The 19091-nt window shown below is 49.3% G+C and overlaps 4 protein-coding genes across 6 annotated transcripts; 1 reads left to right on the forward strand and 3 right to left on the reverse strand.

The window, feature by feature from the left end:
- Positions 1-7: 7 nt before the first annotated feature.
- Positions 8-4004, reverse strand: LTB4R (leukotriene B4 receptor). The gene is made up of 2 exons (XM_079128681.1): positions 2487-4004; positions 8-1877 (listed from the first exon to the last, which is right to left on the reverse strand). Exon 2 carries the CDS (start codon positions 1866-1868, stop codon positions 813-815), a length of 1056 nt encoding a protein of 351 aa, XP_078984807.1. The 5' UTR covers positions 1869-1877; positions 2487-4004; the 3' UTR covers positions 8-812.
- Positions 4005-4647: 643 nt separating this feature from the next.
- On the reverse strand, positions 4648-6971 carry LTB4R2 (leukotriene B4 receptor 2). The gene is made up of 2 exons (XM_079128682.1): positions 6867-6971; positions 4648-6495 (listed from the first exon to the last, which is right to left on the reverse strand). Exon 2 carries the CDS (start codon positions 6486-6488, stop codon positions 5412-5414), a length of 1077 nt encoding a protein of 358 aa, XP_078984808.1. The 5' UTR covers positions 6489-6495; positions 6867-6971; the 3' UTR covers positions 4648-5411.
- A 3229-nt stretch (positions 6972-10200) lies between these two features.
- Positions 10201-13082, forward strand: CIDEB (cell death inducing DFFA like effector b). Of its 3 annotated transcripts, none has more exons than XM_079125605.1 (5): positions 10201-10357; positions 10610-10754; positions 11822-11971; positions 12174-12376; positions 12562-12832. In XM_079125605.1, exons 1-5 carry the CDS (start codon positions 10317-10319, stop codon positions 12689-12691), a joined length of 669 nt encoding a protein of 222 aa, XP_078981731.1. In that variant the 5' UTR covers positions 10201-10316; the 3' UTR covers positions 12692-12832. The 3 variants fall into 3 exon arrangements, with proteins under 3 accessions (XP_078981731.1, XP_078981732.1, XP_078981733.1); XM_079125606.1 differs by having other exon boundaries at positions 12186-12376; XM_079125607.1 differs by lacking the exon at positions 12174-12376 and having other exon boundaries at positions 12562-13082.
- A 55-nt stretch (positions 13083-13137) lies between these two features.
- On the reverse strand, positions 13138-19068 carry NOP9 (NOP9 nucleolar protein). The gene is made up of 10 exons (XM_079125604.1): positions 18689-19068; positions 18042-18497; positions 16711-16821; positions 16233-16374; positions 15930-16122; positions 14913-15053; positions 14451-14576; positions 14030-14266; positions 13716-13821; positions 13138-13385 (listed from the first exon to the last, which is right to left on the reverse strand). The coding sequence occupies exons 1-10, from the start codon at positions 18933-18935 to the stop codon at positions 13228-13230; spliced, it is 1917 nt and encodes a 638-aa protein (XP_078981730.1). The 5' UTR covers positions 18936-19068; the 3' UTR covers positions 13138-13227.
- Positions 19069-19091: the final 23 nt, after the last annotated feature.

Raw genomic sequence — 19091 nt, forward strand, 5'->3', positions numbered from 1 at the left:
GGGCTCATGGTTTTTTGTTTGTTTTGTTATGGGGAGGATCCAAAGAACACAGCACCGCTACTCCTGCTGTCATCATCCTAAAATGCTGTCAGAACAAAGCTCACTCTGTACCAAGGTGTATTGTGGGGCTGGCAGATGCTGATGTGCAGAATTCTAGGGGACAAGATGTGATGACTTGGTCTCAAGTGAGAACTCCTTGGGAAATGGAGAAAAGGAAGGTAATCCCCTAGATCATCTGCTGAGAGGATAAAGATTCCTGGCAGGAAACTGGAATTATGTTAACAAGGACACTTACCAAGGGCTTCAGGGAAGATGTTTCCAAGCAGCATGTTATCTCAGAAGGTCCCCTGAATCATAAGTCTGCATGAGAAGCCTACATGGGTGATCTTTTTTTTTTGACAGTCTCCTTTAGGAGTCTGTGGACTCCAGAGTGGGATCTGCAGATTACCTACTTCAGAATCTCCTATTGTTCTCTCTCCACAACTGTAAATTATGGGGAACTAAAGAATGTGACTCTGAACAATTGAGAGGAATCCCATCAGGGTACGCCTACACCCCATAACACATATGCCCCACTCACAGGGTTGACCCAATTTCAGACTTGAGTTTTAATTGTAAAGCTTCCTGCAGGAACCTGGCCAAAGAATGCACTCTCATTCAGCCCTGACGTGCCCCACCCTTCCTTCTTTCCACTCCACCCCTGTCTCCCGCGCGCGGGTTCTTCTCCCCGAATACAGAACTGGGTCAGGTCAGCGTGGGGTTCTTCGAAGAGGAAAGCGGGCTTCCTTCCACCGGACCTCATTTAGTTCGCTTCACTGGACAGGCTCCGAGGAGGCCGTGATGCTCTCAGCGAGTCCAGGCTCCGGAGGGGGAATGGCGCTCTTTTTGGTCTGGCCCACGGTACCGCCGCGGCGGGAGCTGGATATCTCAGAGCCCGTACCCTCCAGCAGCTTGGCAACGAAGCCTAAGCCAGCGGAGCGCAGCAGGCCGCCGCCAGCGCACGCATAAAGCACGGGGTTCACGCTGCTGCTCAGGAAGGCGAGCGCGATGAGCACGTTGCGGGCCAGCTGCAGCCTCTCCCCGGCGGGCCCGGACCCCGCGCGCAGGCCCGCCAACGCGCGGCCTGCCTCGGCCAGGTTCACCACGTGGTAGGGCAGCCAAAAAGCTGCGAAGGCCAGGATGATGAGTGCTACCAAGCGGCCCGTGCGGCGGCTGCGGCGGAAGCGCCGCGCCTGCAGCCTGCGTCCGATGTCGGAGTAGCTGGCCACCACGGCCAGGAAGGGCAGCAGGAAGCCCGTGAAGGCCTCGAAGAGCAGATGGAAGGCCCTGTGCCCTTCGTTGGGATACTTCGAGAAGCATACAAGACTCCTGTTGCTCAATCCCAAACTCACCGTGCGGTATGCAAGAACCGGCGTGGCCAGCAAAAAGGACACCACCCAGATAGCTGCCAACACGGGTCGGACAATCGCTTTGGTGCGCAGCTTCTGGGACATAAAGGGTCGGGCCACTGCCAGTGACCGGTCCAGACTCATGATTGTAATAAACAGAACGCTAGCATACATGCTGACTCCACAGATATAGTGGCACAGGCGACAGCCAGCCAATTTAAAACTCCAGGTGCCTTGGGCCTGGGAGTACAGGAAAAAGGGAGCAGTGAGCAGTACAGCCATGTCAGCCAAGGCCAGGTTCAACACCAGCAGGGCAGTGACAGAGCGCTTGTGCATCCTTTTCAGAATGCTCCACACCACAAAGATGTTACCAGGAAGTCCCACAGCCAGCGCCACTGACAGTAGGATGATAGCCAACAGAGATATGAACATGACACCTCGTGAAGAGGATGCTGCAGGAGATGTAGTGTTCGTGGCCATCACAATGACCTGGAAGTGAGGATGGACACTCATAAGGGTAGGGACCCAAGGGTTTCCTGACTCCCTGGACACACTTAGCCTGAAAACTCTGATAAGTCTCCAAGATCAGAATCATCAAAGGCACTTCTGAAATATACTGCCCATCACCAGTAACTGATTCTATCTTAAGGGGATCCAGTTGAGTAGAAAGACTAATTTCCTAACTGGGCCATAGGGCCCCTTCCTGTTAACAGACCCAACTGCAAAATAAACAGCTATCCCCAGTGACATTTCCAGATCTTTTCAGTCTCCTTTCCTGAAACCCAGAAACAAACTGGGAGATTTTCCTCACCCATGCTATACCTTTTTGAAAGGCTAGTTAGCACCTGTGTCCCCTGCCAGGACCTTAGCCCCTCAGTCCCACAGACTTCTTTCAGTCACCTTCCCACTCTCCCCAGAAACATCCAGGAGTTCACCAGAAATAACAGGCATGAGGAAGGAGTTAGTGGGTAGGCTTTGAAGACAAATTCTCCCCACTCCTTTTACACTGGTCTGGCTTTCTTTAGAGATTCCTTTGCACATTCTCTCATGGCTGTACCTGATCCCCTACACCACCATCCGCATTTCTAGGATACTTACTTATAAGCTTTGCCAAGTAGAGGCTGGAAGCTGATGCCAATCCCAGGGCCAGAACAAGATATAGCTGATCCTGGATCTGTCCCAGTGCCGGCCCTGGTGTGAGCACTGTCAGCTAAGTCAATCAGAGAGGAAGTACCCCGGGAGGGGGAAGACACATCTTCCTGAGGGTGGGGCTGAAATCCCTACCTCCTCCCTTCACTGGGAGGGAGGGGATAGTCTTTGTGTTCCAGGGTAGCCCAGCTGGAAGGAGGATTCCTCAGGATTGGGTCCAAATGAAAAGAGCCCAGGAAGGGGCATTGGGAGAGGAAATAGGGGTGCCAGGATGAGTTGGCTGAGGTGTGGTCTAAATATGCAGGTCTAGACTGGAAAATTGAGCAAAGTAATTAGTTATATCATAGCAGGAGGGAAGGAGGCTGGCGAGGGGAAATAGCTCAGACTGAAAGCCTAACATGCCAGTATCCAAATTTTTTCCTTTATGTTTCACATTAAAATGTTTGTGTGTACAATTAGATTAATGGAAAGAATGGGCTGATGCTGTGATGAGATTCTGGGTCTGGGTGTGGGTTAGGTGACATCATGATTTAAAGAGAGCATGTCAGTAAGCCCAAGGGGACAGCATCCTGTTCTTGGCTTCAGTTGGAGCCATGATCCTGCTTGTGGGAAGAGGGCAATCTCCCAGCACCTCCCATCCCTCCCTTCACTTAAAGGGATTGGTTCCATTCCATGTTAACCAGTTCTCCATTCTCTGTGGTAGAAACCAGTCTAAGTGGTATTCTTGGTGTCACACAGAATGCAAATTTCTTCCCCTTCCCTCAGTCACTTGCCTGGTGCTTGTCTATGTGGCTGCCCTGCCAAGTTTAGATTTTAAGAACAAAGGGCTGGGCAAGGAGATCAGCATCACTTCTTTCCTGTATTCCCACAGTCTTAGGTGGTTCAGTTCCACTTGTGACAGACAAAGTAGAGGCTGAAGCCTGGGCTGAGCATGAAAAGCAAAAGAAAGGGCACAGGGGCACAGTCCTACCAGAGGGGAATCCAGGAATATGAAAAGAAAAAGAGCCCTCAAAATGTCACCTCTTCTTTTTCCTGAATGGAAGGATGTCTTCTCTCCTTGAAATCTCCTGTAGAACATAAAAACTAAGAATACCTTCCTGCTTCTGTTTCAACCCTGTCACTTCTCAAGAAAGTTGCAAGGTGTAATGGTGGTCATTAAGATCCCTGATACCTCAGTACTCCCACTTGCTCTGCATTAAGAAAAGCCAGAGCAGAGTTGACCCAGTAACTGTCAGGCAAAGGATATGATGAAAAGAAGTGGGCTGAAACCACAGCAAGAACTGAAGGCAGAGTTGAGGAAGGGCCCTCTGACCATACCGGGTGTGTGAGGTGGGGAACATGTAACAGGAAGTTAGGGAACCTCTGCCCTAGAGCACCAGGACAGGAAGAAGCCTGTGTTTGAAGAAAGAAGCTCTTAGCTCTGAGAAACCCCTTCAACCAGAAACCCCTTCAGACAAAAACTGGGCTGTCTTTGCCTCCCCTCTCAAGCTACTCCCCACCCCATCTTCCTTGAAGGTCTTTATTCCCCCACTAAGGACTAGGCTCTGAACACCCTAGTTCATTCTAACCTTAGTTTTGGTGACCCTGGCATGACCCTGCAGACTGGTTTCTTTTGCTGTCTTGACCTCTGCCTGGAGGAAGTGAACACTGTCTAAAACAGAGCCTTGATGGCCACAGCTTGATGGTAGAGTCACCACTCAGGTGACCAACCATTTCAGTTTGCTAGGGGACTGACAGGGTTGGGATAAGGAATTTACAATGCTAAACCTGGGAAAGTTCTGGATCAACTGGAATGACTCGGTCACATGTGTGCTTGTGGATGTTCCCTGAAAAAGAATCCCATTCTATACCCCAAAATCAAAAGTGTCAAGATCCAGAACAGTTTTTAGACCCAGCAATAGAAAGATTCCAAAAGGCAAGGCTGAGAAATATTGAAGGAGAGATTAGGAATATCTAGCAGTATTGGGAGGAGGTAAAACTTAACAGGGGGGAAGAGAAGAGAAGAAGAGAGGAGGAGAGAGGGAAGAGCTACCTCCCTGAAAAATTCTTCCTGTTTTCCAAGTATTCCTGTCATTCCCCATAACCCTTTAACCCCAACCTCCAAATGTCCCCCAGTGAAGAAAGAACGGGCTTCTGAGCTCTTTTTCAAGTAAGGTGGCTTTGGGGGTGGTGTCAGATGGACGTAAGTCTCAGGTTCCCAAGCCCCTACACCACTGTCCACCCGTGTGTCTCTCTCCCATTGTACCAACAGGTTAGGCAGGAACATGTTCCTTTCAAATCCTACAGATTTACTTTCTCCTTCCAGAGCCAGTTTCTTCCCCCAGGCAGCTCTTAACAGAGTCCAAAGAATGGATATCTTCCTCATCCCGCATCCAAACTCCCACACCTTCCCTTGCTCTTTCTCCATTTGCCAGGTAGTTCAATGGGTAGGCCTAGGGAAACCAGGCCACCTGGGCTGAGGAGAGTAGCACAAGACACCACTGAAGACTGGTACTGTCCAACCCTGGCCTGTACAGCTGGGAATTAGGTGGCTTCAGTACAACTCACTCAGGATAAACCAACAAAGGGAACACACTTAAGTCATCATCTAATGACTTCCCAATGTATTTCACAATAAAGCCACTGGCAACAAACAAGCAATGCTGGCACATGGGTATATGCCAACTTGCAAGCACACAGTATTTTTAATATGGGCCATCACTACCCTCAGAGTCCCTCCGTTTGGAGGAATCTGGGCCTGCTCCACGTATATAATAATGTTACCCTGCCAGATCCAAACTAGTCAGAGAAGCATCCCCAAATGTCCTAGAGGGGTGAGTTCCAGGGGAGAAGGAAAGTGGCAGGGAAAAGCAGATCTGGATGTAGGGTTTGGTGTCAAGGACCCCATTCCTGACTGCCCCTCTCCATCCCACCCCCTGGGTCTCCATTGCCCTTTCTCTGCCCCACTACTTGTAGCCGGGGAGTAGTTCGGAGCTCCATGGTACCCTCCCTCGAGCGGCTGGTCCCTCGGGCTTCTCCAGAGCCCTCAAAGAGCCGTGTAAGGAACCGGGGTCCCGCCCGAGGCAGCAGATCCCCAGCAGTGAAGACGTAGAGCACGGGGTTGACACTGGAGCTGAAGAAGGCCAAGGCTGTAGTTCCAGCTCGCGCTGCCTGGCCCGCACCACCGAGCCTCGCCAAGGCCCCTTCTGGCGGAGCGAGCGCTGCCACCGCCTGTAATAGGTTGACCGCGTGGTAGGGAGCCCAGAGCAAGCCAAAGGTGAGTACGATGGCGCTCACCAGCCGGCCCACCCGCGACCCGTGCTTTCCAGACCCCCAGCGGGCGCCCCGCAGCCGCGCTAGTGTCACGCCGTAACAGCCAAGCACAAGCCCGAAAGGCAGCACAAAGGCGGTCAGAGTCTCCAGGCTCAGATGGGCGGCGGCGTGGGCCGGCGATGGGTGGCACAGCTGGCACACTTGGTCCCCCCAGAGGTGGCGGTAGACCGCGGCCGGGACAGCGAGCAACAGGGCGGCCAGCCAGACTGCCAGCAGCAGGCGGCGGGCCAGGGCCGGGCTGCGCAGCCGGGGCGCCAGGAAGGGGCGGGTGACTGCGAGGCAACGCTGCAGGCTGAGCAGGCCGGTGAGCAGCACGCTGGCATACATGCTGAGTGCGCACACGTAGTACACGGCTTTGCAGCCCGCCTGGCCCAGCGGCCAGGCCTGCCCAGTCAGGAAGGCCACGAAGAGCGGCGTGAGTAGCAGGACCGAGCCATCCGCTAGCGCCAGGTGCAGCACTAGAGTGGCTGCTAGTGGTCGCCCCCGTGCGGGCCGCCATCCAGCCAGACTCCACACTACGAAGCCATTACCGGGCAGCCCCAGTAGCGCCGCCAGCAATAGAAAGGCCGTGCCTGTGGTCCGTGAGGCCTTCCAGCTCAGCAGTGTCTCGTTCCCAGGGGGCCGGTAGCAGACTGACATTCTTCTCCTGCGGGGTTGGAAGGGGCCACAGAGGGCATTCAGGAGTGGAGCAAAAGTCCATATTGCTCTGATGCTCAGTAAGAAGGAACTGTGCTTCCCTCCACTTCCCTGCAGCCTGCCTCTCTTCTCTGGGAATCTTAACCTGGAGGACACTGGCCCCCAATTCAAACACCACTCCTTAGAACCTAGATCCCTTGCTCTGAATCAGGTGACCTCCACTCCTGGCACCTTCCCAGAGCCCAGAGGTAATCGGACCCCTAGTCCCAACTTCAGGCTGTCACTACCTCCACTTCCACCCCTCTAGCCTTATTATTTGCCCATCCCCATTCCTTAAAAGTGGGCAGTGTGGAGCAAAAGGGCATGGGCAGATCTACTTACCCAGCTAGGAGCAGGCAGGGTTGGGGCCTTCAAAAGACCTGGGGAAACCGAAAGGTAAGGCAGCTGTTCAGGTGCCAGTGTCTGTCACATTTGCAGAGGGTGAGATGAGAATGGGCAGGGACAAGATGAGGCTCATCCTGGCCTTATCCTGGGGCCCCTCCCTCCCTTCTTTCCCTTCACCAGCAGGCCCAGGCCTGTGGGAGCCTGCCTCCCTCCTAGGAAACAGGATAAAGCTGAAGGGGTACAGATAAGGTATACTGACTGGCGAGGGGAGCAGGAGCACTCAGTTGACACTTTGACCCTGCACCCTGCTTTTGTTCTTGTCCTCCATCTCTGCCCCCAATTCCAGTACACGTTCTGCAGTGCTTATGCTTTCTGGCCTCCCTGGCATGCATCCAGCAGAGAACTCACTCTCTCAGCTGCTCTCTCTTGGCCTGTTTTCAGCCTCCCAACCCTGCTGAGTTCCCTTTTTCAGTTCTTAGTCCAGTACCAACCATCTCTTGCTTTGGGCCCTCTGGCCTCTGGCTGGGTTGTCAATGACAACTTTTCAGTTTAGGGAATGGTGCTAAGTCTGTAGGGGAGGAGACAGGAATGCATGGAGGTTTAAGGGGTGCTGTGGTTTGGATCTGGAATGTACCCAAAAGCTCATGTGTTGGGGAAGCATGGTCCCATTATAGCAAGATTTAGAGATGGAAATTTTAAGCAATGACTTGAACTCTGACCTTATATAAATCTATTTGCTGAATTAAGCCATTGATAGCTGAATGGACCACTGGGATGTTGGACGTAATTGGAGGAAGTAGGTCACTAGAGGCATGGCCTTGAACTGCATCTGTCTGTCCCTGGTCTCTTTTTTCCTCCCTTCCCCTCTTTTTTCTCCCTCTCTCTCTCTCTCTCTCTCTCTCTCCTTCGTCCTCCTTTCTGGCTGGTTTTCATGGGCTGCATAGCTTTCTGCCATCAAGCCCTTCCACTATGATGTTCTGCCTTATCTCAGGCCCAGAGCAATGGAGGCAGCTGATTATGGACTGAGACCTCCGAAACTGTGAACCAAAATAAACTTTTCCTTCTCTAAGTTGTTCTTGTCAGGTACTTAGATCACAATGATGAAAAGCTGACTAACACAAGGGGCTTATAACCTGGCTGGGAATCATATTTCACAACCACAAGATCACACTACCAGTCTTCACCAGGAGAAGAAAGGAAAGGGTGCAGTGGTAGAAACATATTGAAAAGAAGTCCTCTCTGCTTCGAGAGGTCAAGCAAAGATTGGAAACGAAGAGATTGGCAGGGACAGGGAAGGGGGAGCAACAGGGTCTGGCAGATCAATAGAGTGGAAGGAGGGGAAAAGAAAGTCCTTCCCAGTCAACAGCCAAAACTGGAGTTCCCTGGGAACTAAAAGCATTTCTTTAGTTTGAGTTCCTCCACAGCAGAACCTGAGATAAGGGTGTAGGTATAAATAATCCTGTATTTGGGAGATTGACTCAGGAAACAGGAGGAGAGCAGGATATAATAGAGAAGAGAATCTGGGTGTGAGGGTGCATGCCTGTGATCCCAGCGGCTCAGGAGGCCAACACAGGAGGATTAAAGTTTGAGGTCACCTTAGCAACTTAACCTATTGAAGCTAAGTTAAGACCTTGTCTCAAAATAAAAAGGTCTGGGGATGTGGATCAGTAGTTAAGTGCCCCTGGGTTCAATTCCCAGTACCCCCTGCCCAAATACATAGGGAAGAGGAAATCCAGTAAGAACATGGCATTACATTCCTTTGGTAGGCACTGGGCACCTCTGAGAAGTGTACAGAATATCAGAACAGGAGATCAAGGCGTGTCCACTGTTTGAGGATTGTCCTGAAGCATTAATGCCACTATATGTGCCACTATTCTTGGAAGGGCTTGAGTAAGCTGACACAACTCTGACAAAGATTCTTCCATCTGAGCGAAACTCACAACTTAAGTCACCCCAAAAGTGGCAAGGGAGTTCCCACAGGGTGTCCCGAATCATCCCAATATGGAACCAGTTGGGAATCCAAAGAAACATTCAATGCCAGGGTGATTGGTCCCAAGTATTTACAGAGCAGGTTGCAGTGTATCTTTATGACAGGGAAAGGAAAAGATTTCGACCTACCCCAGGCAGTAAGGGTATCGAGGTGAGGAGTTCATGAGAGGGTTTAGAGAATTTGGTTCAGGGCTGAGGCTAGTTTCTTTCAGTGTTTTGGGCAACAATCTAAACACCTTTATCTGTGTCTGGGAAAATTCAAAGTTCCAAGTTTGCATAAGAAATGCAGCTGGAGGCTGGGGAGATAGCTCACTTGGTAGAGTGCTTGCCTTGGAAGCACAAGGCCCTGGGTTCAAACCCCAGCACAGAAAAAAAAAAAAAATGCAGCTGGTTGAGTCACTGGGCAGTGAAGGATCTCCATGTTTCTCAGAACAAAGAAAGTTGGGGGAGCAGGGGACCCTGTAGGCTCCTTCCAAAGCAAGAGAGCAGGAATTGTGCTCATTTGAGGTGTTTACTGTGAGTCTAAGCTTCCATGCAATGTCCATCATATTGCAACTGAAATCAGAGATGGAACCCAGGGCCCTAAAAGCTTAAGTCCTAATGCCATCAAGGGACAACTCCTGCCCAATTCATATCTCCTTCATGCCCATTACTTGGTGAAATGAAAAAGATGAGAAGAAAGGTCACTACTACAATGTTACTGAAGCAGCAGTTCTGGAGAATGAGCCAAGGAAGTGTTGGCCTGAGCTGCTGGGATCACAGGGTGCACCATCACACCTCCAAACAAGGAAGGAGCAGATCAACAGGAAGGCCAGTGTCCCAGCAGGATCTGGTGATCCTGGATCCATGGATCAGGATCCATCCTTTCCTCATACTATTTCCAGACACCTGGCTCACCTCTCATTTCTCCAAGCATTGCCCAAGCCCGTTTCCCATCCTATTTCCCCACCCTAAACCCATTTCCTCACCCTCCACCCTATCTTTCCAGGAAGTTGCAACCTATGGCTTTTCCAGTAGATGGCAGCACGGAACAGTGCAGCTCATATATAATGCAATGTTCAGCAGCTAGGAGCCAGAAACTGTTCCTAGAAATTCCTTCCACAGAAACAAAAACACCAGAGGTCACATTCCATCCTTTTTACACTCCCAAAATGTGTCTTCACCACACACCCACACATGCACGCACAGACACACATATGTACACACATGGGCACCCATGCATGTACACCTCTGAGCATTTTGCTGGGAAGTCCAACTTCTATCACCTTATCTAGGCCCCTCCTCCTCTCCCCTTGGACTTTGTCCTTCATACTGGCCAGGAAGCGGGGCCAGAGTCCACTTGACTCATTTCCCACCTCATGGGACTATGAGCCCAGCTTTGTAAGAGGAAACATCACTTCAGCCCCAGCACCACAGTGCAGAAGCCCCAGGAAGGCAACCCTCCTCCTTCCCTCTACCATGGAGTACCTCTCACCCCTGAACCCCAATGGCCTGCTCAGGTGATTCCTGTCTCCTTCACCCTCTAACTCTGGGTATATGGGAAGGCGGGGAACAAAACTCCATTCAGCCCCTGGGAGACTCACTTCCCCTCCTGCCTCCTCCTTCACAGGTTTATCCAGTTCCCGAACTGTTAGACTCAACCCCCACTGCAGGGCCTCTCTACTTTAGCTGATCTGCAAACCTAGGACCCTCTCTCTTTGGCTCTTCACTCATCCCACCTCCCCTCCTCCCCCTTTCTTCCCAACTACCAGGGCTGTATCCAATATGAGCTCCGAGCTTGGCCGTAGGGTGTGGGCCTCAGCTCCACCACCTCAGCGACCTTTCCGGGTCTGTGACCACAAGCGGACAATTCGCAAAGGTCTGACAGCTGCCACCCGCCAGGAACTGCTAGATAAGGTGAGTGAGCCAGGTTCCTGGGTTCCTTTAGCAGGGGGCAGCCACGGGGCTCAACAGTGACAACTTGAAATGACAGCAGAAAGGGCTAAGTTCACATGACTGCCCCTCCGAGGCTAAAAGTGGATGGGGGCAGAGGACATAAGCCAAGTAACTTCTGTTGGTTTGGGGTAAATTTATTTATTTTCCAAGTTGTAGGCTTTTTTTTTTTTTTTTTTTTTTTTTTTTGGTGAGGGGATAGGGGAAACAGTACATAGGAAAGGCTGGAGGATGGAATTCAGAAGTCAGTATGAAATGCTGATATGTATGAAAACCCAAATTCAAATTCTGATTTTACCACTTCCGTGTTATCAAACCTTGGGAGGTTATTTGACCTATCAAATCAAAACCTGTTTCTTCATCTATTCAAAGGGAATAATAACAAACCACTTCATAGGGTTGTTGAAAGGAATAAAATAAAGTATGTAATGTCCTCATAGACACTTGGCACATGGTGAGGCCATCATTACTGGAAATGATTGTGGAAAGCACTGAGGTTGGGGGAAGAGGGAGGTGAGACATTGCAGACAAGACAGAAAGATCTAGCTAGATTTTTTTGAGCTAAGCTCTTGTTCTGTGCCCAGGCTGATGTCAGACTTCTGGGCTCAAGCAATTCTCCCACCTCAGTCTCACAAGTAGCTGGGACAAGCATGAGTTATTGTGCCAAACTCCTGACTAAACTTTTTATTCTAAACCAGTAGGAGTGACTTGGAGGGAAGCAGGAGGGTGGTGACAATGACATGGTAGGAGCAAAAAGGAAAAAAGGGGGCTGAGGGTTCAGTCTAGAAGCAGAGTACTTGCCTAGCATGTGGAGACCCTGGACACTCAGCACCACAAAAAAATTTTAAAAGGAAAAAAGCCCCTAGTGAGGTCCCCCAACAACTAAAGTACATTGAGAGTTGCTGCCATTACCTGGGATGGCCAAAGTGCTATAAAGCAGACTTGGGATACTGACCAGTGTCAATGTTAGGCAGCTAGAGGGGAGAGACAAGGCACAACATCTGCTGTTCCTGCTTCTTGCCACTGAATAGGCACTAGAGACCCTGCTGCTGCATGGAACATTAACACTGGTGCTAGAAGAGGATGGGACCTCTGTGGAGAGTGAGGACTTCTTCCAGATGTTGGAGGATGACACATGCCTGATGGTGCTGGAGTTGGGACAGAGCTGGAGTCCCACCAGGGTAAGAGTTTCCTACTTGCACTGTTCAGGCCACCAATCCTTTATAGTTTTCCTAAGCTCCTTCTCTAGGCTAACCCTGATTTTAGGTATAGAGGCGCAGGGTGAACTATGGCATTGTCCAGGACATGGTGGACAGAAGCCCAAGAGAGGGTGGGTCTGACCCAGTGCTGACAGGGGTATTCAGTGTCCACTGCACTAACAAGGATACCCTACAGAGTGGGGTGCTGTCATATGGCCTGGGCCGGGAGAAGCCGAAGCACAGCAAAGACATTGCCCGCATTACCTTTGATGTATACAAGCAAAGTCCTCGAGACCTCTTTGGCAGCCTGAACATCAAAGCCACATTCTATGGACTCTACTCCATGAGCTGTGACTTTCAAGGAGTTGGTCCCAAAAAAGTACTCAGGTGAGAGACCAATATGTCATACGAGCCCATCTCCTAGCATCAGACAGTCCCCCTAATTCCATCTCCTATATGCTCTTATCCCCAGTTAGCTACCCCTTGTGAAAAAAAAAAAACCCAGCTCCCAGCTCAAGAGCCAACTCTCAGTCTCCTGTAATCATCTGGATTTTCTCATCTCTGCCCTTCAGGGAGTTCCTTCGTTTGATTTCCTCACTGCTGCAAGGTCTGGGACACATGCTCCTGGGAATTTCCTCCACCCTTCGCCATGTAGTGGAGGGGGCAGAGCAGTGGCAGCGGCAGAGTCACCTCCATTATTAAGAAGGGACTTAGCACTTCTGCCCCCACACTTGTTTCATGAGACATGCTGTGAAGACTGTGACAGCATCAGGTTTTGGGCCCTGTGGACGGTGTACCCTAGACAACTCTCCTGCTTTCCCCACTGTCCTCCACCCCTATCATGACAAAATTCATGAGCATAACACCTTATTCCCCTAGCCTATATCCTTTCTTGAAGAATTGCTGCCCTCTCCTACCCACATTTCCAGTCTCCCACTTATCCTAAAAGGCCACAATCCTGTTCCCAGGCATCTTGATCTCAACCTGACTGCTGCTACATTGAGATACTTACTGACTTCTCTCCCTAAGCTCTAGTACACTGATGACAACCCTCTCTCATTTTACTTTGAAATCTCTAATTCTTCATATCTTTCCTCTAAAAAAAATAAAAATGTTTCCAGTAAAAATATAAAAATGTATACCAAAAAGACTTTTGACTTCAATTTAAACCAGGAGAGGGAGATAGTAGGTACTCCTTTCACCCTCCCCATCAACAACCAGTTCCAGACTCCAAATCCTCAGTCTTCAAGTACTGAATTCAATGCCCGCCTTCGCTTGGCCACTGCACTCTGCTGCTGTTCCCAAGCCTCTCGCCGCTTCAGGAAGGTAGTCAAGGCCACATTTCGAGCCACATGGTGGCCAAAAGGGTCTCTTATCAGTTCCTGGTTCTGCTCACCTGCAAAGGGAACCACTCATGTTTAGTACCATTCATGCACAAAGACAGGTTCTTCTTGGGGTAAAGTTCCCTCCATATTTTCCCCAACAATGGGCCTGCCCCTGGGACAGAGTGAATGCCTCTCCAAAGAACCGAAGCAAGAAGGAAGGGTGGGAGCAGAGGACTGCACAATCTGTCAACAGAGGAGAAGGTGAGAGTAGACTGCTAAGAATCTGTGACCAAGAGAACTGAAATCTCTACTGAATTTAAGTCCACTCTCCAGTCACCCAGCATTCTGCCATAAGAGAAGGGAAAGTTTAGAAACATTGAAGACAAGCACTGGTAACTCACCCAGCTCAGAAGCAATTTCCTTTCGGGTCCCCAAAGCTGCTCCATTCCAGATGGCATCTAGCACACGGCTGCCATGACGACTACAGGCCAGAGACACGTATTGTCCCTACAATGAGACAAGCACAAGTCCTACTAGAGAAGTGCACAAAATGTCCTGTGTCAGTGGTGGGTGGATATAAAGCTTCAGAACAGTTGAGAGGCTGAGTCAAAACAGTCTAGGACTAGTCTTTGACTCTGAAGGTAGAATCCTGGAGAAAGCTCATTTCCTCTAAATGGATAATGGAGGGCAATCAAGCAAAAGCCAGAAGTCTCACCTTGAGGGCCTGCAGCACACGGCGGCGTTGTTTGCGTGTCACAGAAGGGCTGGTCAGAATGGCATCAAGTACATGAGAGCCAGCAGGGCTTTGGGCCAGAGCCAAAAGTTGAGGTCCCGTCAGGGAACCCAAACTTCGTAGTATAAGACCAGGAGTGGAGAAGTGCAACAGATGCTGAAGCAGTAGAGACCCAAGTACTGTCACTTCTCCCAGGGTCCTAGCTGTGGCCATTTCTACCTGAGAGCACAGAGATAGGCAATTAGGAGGCAGCCACAAAACCAAGTGGATGAGCTCATCCCCAGGTACTGCCACCTTCACTTGGATGAGATCAGAAGGCTCACTATCCTCACCCAAGGGGCTTCCCAAGCCCTGGAGGACTGGTGCACACTTAGTCAGGGACAAGGCCTCTCCCCTACCTCACCTGGTGCTCTGCAGGCATTGCCCCCTCCTCCTCCATGAGTTCATAGTACACCTCATAAGCCATCAAAGTGGCAAAGAGAGGCACACAGGCCACTTGCCGGGAGGAGGGCTCTGCACAGTGGAATGCCTAGAGGAGAAGACAAAATATGATGACTCTGAGAACTACTCCATCCTTAACCTTGACTTTCTAGACAGAAAAGACATTCAGAAAAGTTGAGAAGGCCTAAGTGAGCTCCATGAGGGCAGGATCCTATCTGCCTTGAAGTATGCCCAACTTCCACACATGTAACAGGGGTTGAATAAACACTTGTCCCTTAAATAAGCTTCTCTTTCAGTCCTGGGAGAGAATTTTCACTCCAGGGCTTGGCATGAGACCTCTTGGTCCAAAGGTCTAATGCCTGAAGTCCTGACTGGTAGAATTTAGACCAATGACAATAATGGTTTGCAAGTAACACTCACTCACCTCCAACAACAGTTGCAAGACCTGGGCTTGATAAGCTCCAACTCGGCGGCAGGCCCCAACCAGGGCAATGACTACCCCTGTGTGGCCCTGGGCCAATACAGCTTCCAGGGCAGGACTCAGCTCCTCAAACACAGGGGATAGCTGAGGGAAAACATGGGAGATGAATTCCTTGGCATTCTGCTAATGGTGGGCTACATTATTCAGAGAAATTTTCCTGCTGAAAACAACTAAAAAGCTAAATAAAACATAAAAAGCACTGCCAATGTCAGGACTTTGGTTTGGTTAAGTAAAGACAGAACAAGTGGACAGTCTTAGAGGTACCACCTCACATAGAGAAGGGACTTTATTTAATTTTTGGGGTGCTGGGGATCGAACCCAGGGCCTTGTGCTTATAAGGCAAGCACTTTACCGACTGAGCTATCTCCCCAGCCCCAGGAAGGGGCTTTAAATGGCCCCTATGTGTAAGGAAGAACTAGGGCTAAGGGAAAACTAGAATTAAACTTGCCCTTTCATACCACCTCCTAAACCATGAGACCACAGAGAAGCCCAGCCTGGTGCTAAGCATCAAAAGAAGAGAATTGTGGTTGTGGCTCAGCGGTAAAGCATTTGCCTAGCACACGTGAGGCACTGGGTTCAATCTCCAGCACCACATAAAAATAAAATAAAGATGTTGTGTCCATCTACAACTAAAAAAATATTTAAAAAGAAAAGAGAAGTAAGGCAAAGACCCCAATGCTTATGGGATTTGTAGCCACATACTCAAGAGTATGAAAGGGCAATGGAACTTCAAGCTGCAAACTTAAATTAAGTCAGTTTCCTGCTGGTACTTACACCTGAAAAGCTAAAAAAAATCCTCTCTGAGAGGAGGGTACCTCCATCCTGGAAAACCCTGAGGAATAACTTTACAAGGACAATGGGCAACACGTTGTCAGAGAGATACAGAGGCAGGTGTATAATAAAATAAGGCCCAATGAACAAGAATAGCAGAAAAATACCCAGCCCAGGCTTCCAACTCACCAGCTCAGGGGTGCTGATTGCATCCAGTAAGCGCTGCAAAGGGAAGTTAGCAATGGGATGTGCAGCCAAGGTCTGCAAATGTCCCTGGAAGTGATCCTCAAAGAGGCTCTGGAGCCGCAGGGGCTCCAATACCAGTAGCACCTGTTCCAGGAGTCTGGAGCTCGTCTGATCCCGAAGAAACAGCAATAGGGGGCTAGGGATAATGAGAAGGGAATCAGGCAATCTTAACTCCACTTCACCCAAAATGCAGTTGGAGCACATCACCTCATTCATTTCACATGGTCCCATGAACTTTGATCGTACCTGCCAGCTCCTGAGGAACTACGAGTACTCAGGTAGCCAATCACAGCATTGCAAAGATAGGCACAAAACTGGGGCAGTTTGCGGTGTAAGATCTGTAAGGCCACTTGAAGGCAGAAGCTGGAGATCTTGTCAGTGATAAACACTGTGGTGAGAGGTCAGAAATGATTACACAGCGTTTCCAAAACCCAGACCACTTGTACAACCTCAAAACTTAAGCAACAAGATAAGGGGACTATGGACACAAAGTATCTGTACAGAATGCTTTGTAACATCAAACTAGATTTAAGCTTTAAAAGAGGTGGAACAAAATTAAAAAAAAAAAAAAAAAAAAAAAGCAAAAAACGAAGGAAGGAAGAAATGAGGGAGGAGAAAGGGAAAGAAAAGGAAAAAGGAAGAATGACTTGACCTAAGGGCTTGCTTGCCTGTAATCACCCCCATAAAATTAGATCTTAGACTCTCTTCCTACTTTGCTCCTTACCAGCAATGTCCTTCAGAAAGCAGGAGCTCAGGTTCTGAAGGCAATTCAAGAAGACTTCAGGGACCTCAAAATCAGTTGGCTTAGATTCCCGAGTTGTGACCCTTTGGGTTTCTGAATGAAGATCAAGAACATGTGCAGTGGTGACATTATAAACTGCCATCCAGGAGGGAGAAAAAAATCCACAAATGAACAAGAATTCAATTTGGAAATGCAGAACAGATGTCATACAACTAAATGTCTCTTCTGGATAACGGAACTGAAATGACATTTGTTTTAATTTTTCTAAGAAACTTCAACCAGCTCCCCTATCCATAAGAGACAGTTCAAACTCCTCAGTCAGGTATTCCAAATCCAGGCCTTATTTAAGCTCTTTAATAACCTTATTTCCCAGATTTTTTCAAAATGTAAGTCACAGCCTGTAATTGTACCATGAAATCAAATTGTCTCAACTAATATTTTTTAATGAAATAAGAGCAGAATAAAATTAAAAAGGAAAGAAAATATCAGAGTGGGTTGCATATAGCAAGGGTATTATTTCCTGAAATTTGCTTGATTCCAATATGTGTATACACACATATAAGCTGAAGTCATCCTTACAAAAATACTTTTGTGGGTTATGGTAAAAAGAAAACAAAGTATGAAATCCTTTGCTCTATATAAATCACATCCCTCTCCTGCCCCCATGGCAATAGCTGTTCCCTTAATCATATCTGCACATTATTTTCGCTAGGCCTATATTTCCACATTTTTAATTGGTACATTATAGTTAAATGTTATTGTTACATACTCATATCTGCACACAATATAACAATATAATTTGACCAATCAGTCCCCAGCACTTCCCCCACCCCACCCCTTGGTTTCTTTTCTCTACTGATTTCCCTTTGCCTTTCATGAGATCTGCCCCCACCTTTCTTTTTCCTTTTCCTCTCTAGCTTCCACATATGGGAGAAAACATATGACCCTGGACTTTTTGAGTTTGACTTATTTCACTTAACATTATGGTCTCTAGTTCTATCCACTTTCCTGCAAATGACATAATTTCATTTTTCTTTATGGCTGAATAAAAACTTCATTGCATATATATATATATATATATATATATATATATATATATATTCCTTCATCTACTCATGGACATCTAGGCTGGTTCCACAGTCTATTAATATACACACTAATCTCTGGCCTTCTAAGCTGTGCCCCAACTGCTCTGCTAAGTCTTCAAGATCAAGTCTCCTCCAAGAAGACTTACTCTTCTGCTTACTCTCTTCTTCTGAACTTCCTAAACTCTCCTTCCCACCAGGTCCTCTTCCCTTTCTTCTAATACTTACCGGATGATTTGGAGCCACCAGGTCTGGCCCTCTCAGACTCCAGAAGAGTCCCTCCTAACACTTGCAGCAGAGTTCTGACCAAGAAGCTGCCATGTGTGTCTCCGCAGTAGAAAAGAAAATCATCACACACCTCAGAGGCTAGTCCCAGGACCAACTCTTCCAGGGTCTCCAAGGAACCATCCTTCCCATTTTCCTCTTCCTCCTCCTCCTTCTCCTCCTCTGCAGGACTCCCCAGCAATCGAGGCAGTTGCAGCAAAGTACTTTGCAATACATGGACCCCGCACCGATGACAAGCCACAAAGCGCAAGTTGGAGCGCAGGGCAGCCCATACTCGACACAACGGTTTCAAAGGACTGAACCTCAAGAGTTCCTGCAGCATTTCACTGCCAGTCCTGTTCGTAGCCAAGGCCAGAGCCTGAGTCTCCACCTCTTTCAAAACATTGTGCACCATAAGCGCTAAAAAAAAATGAGGACAGGAATACTTTAAAGACAATGAGAAAAGCATAAGGTCCATCACTTAACCAAGAAGGGGAGAATGGGGATAGAAGAGGTCATGAGAGAGAAAACTAAGTGCCCACGCCTTGAGGACCCCAGGAAGTTTCCATGCTTGTCCTGGATCTTGAGCTCTTGGTTTAGTTGCTCCTTACCTCGTTCTTCCCCGGCTTCAGGGGCCTCTTTCAGCGCTGACAGAGCCCGACGGAAGTACCCCAGAGCTTCGGGGCTCAGGTGTGGGTGACCATCTGGAGTCCGCTCAGATCCCCTATCTGCAGGCGGCCGGGGATGCTGCTCGCGGCCTCGTAGGAACCGCCCCGACCCTTTTGCCCCGCGCCCCCTTTTACCACCAGCTGGGAACTGGCGCCCCGCCTTGTTGGGGGAGCGCGGACCCAGCCCCATGTGTGCTTCGGGGCCTCCTGGTCTGGGAAGTCTTTCTTAACTGTAGAAGGAATCTCAGGCAGCCAGGTGAAGGCCCCGTCCTGACCGAGCTGAGGAGCGCCGGCGCGCTCCTGGCGCAGCGTGCTGCGTCATAGTTCCGCGACGGCCCTCGTTGGG

The sequence above is a fragment of the Sciurus vulgaris genome (assembly GCF_902686455.1).
Source record: "Sciurus vulgaris genome assembly, chromosome: 2".
Lineage (NCBI taxonomy): Eukaryota > Metazoa > Chordata > Mammalia > Rodentia > Sciuridae > Sciurus > Sciurus vulgaris.